This window comes from Pygocentrus nattereri, chromosome 2, assembly GCF_015220715.1.
Source record: "Pygocentrus nattereri isolate fPygNat1 chromosome 2, fPygNat1.pri, whole genome shotgun sequence".
NCBI lineage: Eukaryota > Metazoa > Chordata > Actinopteri > Characiformes > Serrasalmidae > Pygocentrus > Pygocentrus nattereri.
The window spans coordinates 24,124,204-24,130,406 of record NC_051212.1 but is presented as its reverse complement, the minus strand read 5'-3'; the positions used below and the strand labels follow the sequence as shown (position 1 = coordinate 24,130,406).

The 6,203-nt window shown below is 36.2% G+C and overlaps 1 protein-coding gene across 1 annotated transcript in view; it reads right to left on the bottom strand.

Annotated features, from left to right (window-relative positions):
* Nucleotides 1–2,505: 2,505 nt before the first annotated feature.
* The window catches only part of rell1 (RELT like 1), a 35,473-nt gene continuing 31,775 nt past the window's right edge, over nucleotides 2,506–6,203 (bottom strand). The window contains exon 7 of the mRNA XM_017699646.2: nucleotides 2,506–4,408. Coding sequence (XP_017555135.1) covers nucleotides 4,385–4,408 — 24 coding nt within the window. The 3' untranslated portion in view covers nucleotides 2,506–4,384. The remainder of the gene's footprint in view (nucleotides 4,409–6,203) is intronic.

Here is a 6,203-nt window from a genome sequence, read left to right as displayed (position 1 = left end):
AATATTTTAAGTTTTTGGAAGTTAATCTTTCATTTAATAAGTACTATTTTTAAAAGCATGGCCTGTCTTCATATTTTAGCCCAAACTTTTTTTTTTTTTAAGTTTTACTGCCTTTCATGATTTGTAACTAATGCACATAACATTCTGTGGTTCATCTTTTTATTTGTTCTTTTCTAAAACAGAAGGAGACAGAGAGAGGTAGGGATTTGTCACATGAATGACAAAAAAAAAAAAAAACAGTTGGCTAAAATCATAAGACTGGATATGGAATCTGCTATCATTAATATCTTTACTGAATATGCCACAGGCCTTTCACCATGAGGGCAATGATAAGAACAGGCTGAAGTGTTCTGTCCTTTGTGCTTGTTTGTTCAGACTTCATACAAAAGTGTGGCTTTGTATACACGGTGCACAAATGTGTGTAACATCTCTATGATGTGGCCCCATGGCGTACTACTGTCATGATGAATAAGCTCAGTGACAAGTTGTTCTCCACTTTGCCTATTATTTTATTCTTTTACATCACAGACATTTCAATGAATGTTGCCTAGACACTTACTTTAAAATAGCATTGTATATACTCAAAGATGTCTTGAAAAATAAGAAACTGATGTCAAATTCAGTAAATAAAACTTGCAATGACATCGTGTGTGTGTGTGTGTGACAAGTAAGAAAAGACTTGTGGAAGCCAGTCTGCTTTGGCTGCTTTAACTGATCTGAACACAACAGAAAATGTGAAGTTGTTCCACCGTTTGCATAATAGTCAGTACACTGGACACATCAAGGTAAAGGTTTGTAACGTCAAAATAGATCATGAACATAAAACTTGAATTCTGTGTATTTGGTCAACACATATAAAAACACAAATAGGCAACTTTTGGACACAACGATATGCTACTGTTCAAAAGAGTGGAATCACTGTTTAACAGCTGTTTTCAATAGAAAACCAGTTTTGTTGTGGGAAATGTATAAAATGATGCTGTTAGTGCTGTGCAAGGTTATGCAACTTCAAGTATTCAAATAGAGAATGGGAAGCAATGAAGCTGTAAAATAAAGTAAAAATAAATAAATAAATAGATAAAATAAAATAACACCACTACAAAATACCACCACAAAAACTATTTTAGATATATTTAGAATGATGAAAATGAAAAGAATTTAAATAATTATCCAGAAAGCCTCGTTTTCAAAATAGGAGACAAATCTCATGGCAAACCTGACAAAAATATTGAAAACCGAGAATGTCAGTATGTGATTGATCATAACTTCTTACACTAAAATACTGGTGTCTAGTTTGTATATTTTAAAAATACATTATGTAGAGACAGATAAAGTTTTGGCGGACACTGATACTGATATCATTCCTTTAAAAACTACAAAGTCATTAAGGGAAGCACTTAAGACGAGCATCTAAAAGTGGGCTGTCATACTAAAACTACTCAAACCTCTCAGCTATCCCACAGGAAGGAAGACACGGCTAACATCATCACATCACACAATGTGAGCGTGGTATTTCACACTACATTTAATAAAGAACTAAATCAGATTCATTATTTTTCCCCCTCTGATCTCCTGATCCAGCACATCTGCCGATATACGCCTGACTCTATAGCCATTCATCTGCCACCTCTAGTTACTGCAGATTACGAAAGTTGTGATTAACAAAAAAGTGATTCCAAACTTCTGAACAGGGGTGTACACTGCGTCTTACTGCGGACTATAAAAGCGAATGAGAAGCTGTAAATGCCCATTTTGAATTATGGTTGTGGCTCTATAAAAATATTGCAATGTGATACTCTATTATCCCTATTTTTACTTTCATACGTCATTCATCAATTGTGCTAATGTATGAGAAACTGTTCGGACGTGTGCTTTCAATGTCAGAATGAGTGAAGCGGCTCTTCCAGGTCCATGTGGGAGGGAGTTAATAATTCACAGGTCCTAAAATACTCCGAACTAATAATACATTACAGTCTGTTAACCATTCATGAGCTGCTCATATGCAAACTCCACACATTAATTAGTTACTTAAAACTTTTGGTCAGTGAGTAATGTGAACTGATGGTTTTCATGGAAGTTCTACAGTAAATAACAAAAAGAAATGCATGCATATGCAATAGAAAGTTTATATATGCATGTATAAGCAATAAAGAGGAACAGTCAATAAAATACCCATCCTAGATGCACAATATAAATTTGTATAAGTTTCCCATTGAGATCCCATGGATGCACATTCCCTGAAGTACAAAAATAAAGGTGGATTAATGGTTTGGAGAAGAAAGCCATTTGGTGTTTGAGTTTTGGGAAGGAGCCAGTTTCTGAGGTCTTTTGCACCACTCTGGTGACCCATTAACAGACAGCTGTCATTTATTACCCATAGTACCCAGTCGATTAACCTGGTGGACCAGCATTCCTGGTGCTCAAGAAGTAAATTGGGGGGGGTGCCATCTTGCAGGACACAAATGATAGAAAAGCTGGAATAGAGAGACTGCATCACACACCAAGTTACCTTTTAATCTTTTTAATGTATAAATTGTGGGTACAAAAATGTCCATTAAGACAAAATGTTCTATAACATGAACATGGCCTTTTTAAACAGTGCAAAACAACTTTATTAGTGTTCTAACATTCCATTCCATTTGTCCATTCTTAAACACTTTGCATTTATTTAAACTGTTTAAAATAGTCAATAATCATCCCAATACCAATGAATGAATGAATTCAGGAATACATCACCCCCCCCAACCACCCCCACCCCCAAAAGATAAAATGGCTATGAAAAAAAAAAAAAAAAAAAAGATAAATATAGACCATTTATCATGTACTCATTGGTAATTGGTAAATATTGCTAAATACCCCCAAACGGTCACTCTGACTAGGACATTTTTTTGTTGTTTGTTTTGGCCGGGGGCGGAGCTGAAAAATGTGTTTCATGGAGATCCAAATATCTGCTTTGGCACAAAATATCTGGATACAAGTTTTTCGTCACGTAAGTCCACATTACTAATAATATGCCACTGTACAAGACTGGACATATCAAGGGTAAAACAGACTTTTGCAACGGGTTAAATTAGATTATGAACATAAACCACTAACTCGTGTAATTTCTGGGTGACATTTTAACAACAAAGTTACACGAAAAAAGGCTAATCTTAATTTTTCCATACAGTTTATATAATAAATAATAAATGGTTTGGCAAATTTATTTTGGCTAAATAATAAGAAGGCCACTGTTACTCTTTCAGAAGCTTATTTTAAAACACTCGTGTCTGAGTAACTACAGAATAGCAACAGGCCTACTTACTATAGTATGCAGGCAGACCTATATTTTGGGTTTGTATATTGTATTAATTAGGTCACTTTATTAGCACATGATGTTGACGAGCACATGATGGTGGATAAGACATGCAGGTTGTAAAGATGAGTGCAATGCAGTGCAGCCAGTAAGTGTAACGAATCTCTTATTTTTCAAAGGTGCAGTTAGATAGGCCACTTTGTGCTCAATGATGATATTATACATAAAATATTTTACATAATTTTCTTTGCAAAGCCTTTTAAAATGTACATGTATGCATATTTTTTTCTATAATATAATCTTTTGGTTTTTCATAGATGTTCAGAAAAATACAGAGTGCTAATCATGATTGGAACTATTCCTGTCCCAACAAGAGGATATTATTTCTCATAGATAGATAGATAGATAAGGTTAGCTGGCTTTAGATAAGGGAAGAGGACACTTAACATACTTATTTTAAGGCAGAAAGAGTTTGTCCTACAATGACAAAAATGAAGACAATGAAGATGAAGATGAAAACATATGGCAGACAGGTGTAATGGCGGTAGTCCATCTTATGGGTCCAAGACTGTGTCTGAGGTCTGATGTCTTTTTTTCCTTTTTGTGCTTTTTTTGTCCTTCACAGTAACCAAAAGGAAAAACAATTCAACTTCTTGGAAGTAACCCACTGAGTCAGATGATCAATACATTTTTTTGACCAGAGATTAATCAACCCACCTGTGGTCATTAACAAGGATGAACTGACGCCAATCATGGTTAAAGATGATGTGTTTGTAAAGGGAGTGTTGGCATGGTGATGTGATAAAACTACAATGAACTGTACACGTTCCTCATCATTTTCCAGATACACAAACACACTCTAGTGGCAGGAGAGTAGAGTGTAATAGTGCAGTTCAGTTTAAAAGGCTTCTTCTTCACCCCCCTCATTTCTACCATTTTACCTCTCTCTCGCACTCCTGATACTCTCATCATCTCGGAGTACAGGACTCGGTCCCTCTCTGCTGCGACAGCAGTGTGATTTTGGGTATAAAACATGTTTAAAATTTTTAGTCGTCTGTACTTGAAGCAGATCCTTTGGCTTCAGTCACGTCATTTTTTCACAGGGACCTCCGCCTTAAAAAATAAAAACAGCAAATGATTCCTCTCTAAAAGTCACATATTACACAAGTGTACTGTCTACAGGTAAGTCAAGACACATACACACACTTACCTGTTCATTCACCCACCCAAACACACATGTTCTCATCCACACTCTTGCATACACTGAGCTGCCAGTTCAGAACAAAAATACCTGCACTGGCATTCAAAAGTTTGAAATAATAAACAAAAGTTTTTAACAATATAAAACCCAATTGGTTGCAGACCATTGTCTCCTTAGCAACTTCACAGCTAGGAAGCTATAAATAAATATTAAGACATTTCTGATGTGATCAAAATGCTGAAGAAGATTTTAAAATTACTGTGAAAGCTGTATAACACCAAGAATGAAGGTATATTAAATTAATACAAACACACACACACACACACAAAGTGGAGATCAAATCCTGGGTAAACTTTGAATTCAAATACACAATTTCATTAATAAAGAATTAATAAAAATATTAGTATTGATTTAGAATCAGACAAAAATGAAAAAGATCAAATTTGAAGATAAATACTACAAAACGTAGACTTTTAATTGAATGCTGAGATATGTTTTTAGATGCTTTTTAAAAGTGAGCACTGAGCTTGACTGTCCAATAAAAAGGTGGATTGGAGTTCCACAGTTCAGAAGCATAATAACAAAGAGGCCTCTCCGTGTTTTCTGTATTTGTAGAAGGCCTCTATCTGCAGATCTTAGATTACATTCCAAAACATAAACAGACACTCCATTATGTAATCTTCTGCTTTAAGGTCATTCAAAGCCTTAAAAACTAGCAGCAGAACTTTAAAAACTATCCTGAATGATACAAGCATGACCCAAAACATCTTGACCACCTAATATGCCTAATATGCTGTTGATCCACCAAAACAGCTACGAGCCACCAAGGCACCAAGACTCTTTGAGACTTCTGAAGGTGCCCTGTGGTATCTGGCACGAAGACATTAGCAGCAGATCCTTTGAGTCTTGTAAGCTGTGAAGTGCCACCAACAGCGATCAGACTTGTTTCAGCACAAATGCTGGATTGGATTGAGAATTTGGAGGCCAGGGTAACACTACAAACTCTGTCATGTTTCTCAAACTATTTCCTAACAATGTGTGCAGTGTGCATAAAGAGGTCATTGCTGAGAGGCCACAACCTCACACATTGTCCAGAGCACCACGTGCCCTCCAGTGGGTTGTCTTCTTCCCACAGTCCACCCTGGCACAAACACTTTCTCAGATGAACGCTGCACACACACCTGGCTGTCCACTTGAGGTAGTAAAAGAAAACTGGACTCATCAGACCAGACTTCCACTTGCTGTCTCAGAGAACCTCAAACCCACTCTAACCATAAAGATATGGCTCCTGTCAAAGTGGCTCAGGTCTTCACGGCTGCCCATTTCTCCCGCATCCAACATGCAGACTACGAGAACCGGCTATTCGCATACATGTATAACATATTCCAGAACTTGACATGTGCTGTTGTTATGAAATAATCAATGTTATTTGCTTCATCTGTGGCCATAATGATTTGCTTATCAGTGCAGATAATTACAGCATATTATTTATCATTTCAATAACATCCTGTTTACAGATTTCTTGAAATACTGGAAAAAACAACTAAAATCACAAAAGGTTTTGTGCATACTGCTGAAGGCCTGAGTAAGCCTGCAATGCACAACCATTTAAATTTTAAAGCTTTGTCATGTGTTAATATAAGCTTTTTATATTTCCTCAAAGATGGAGCAGCCAGGATTATTTTGGCTCTGGGGATTGTTTATATT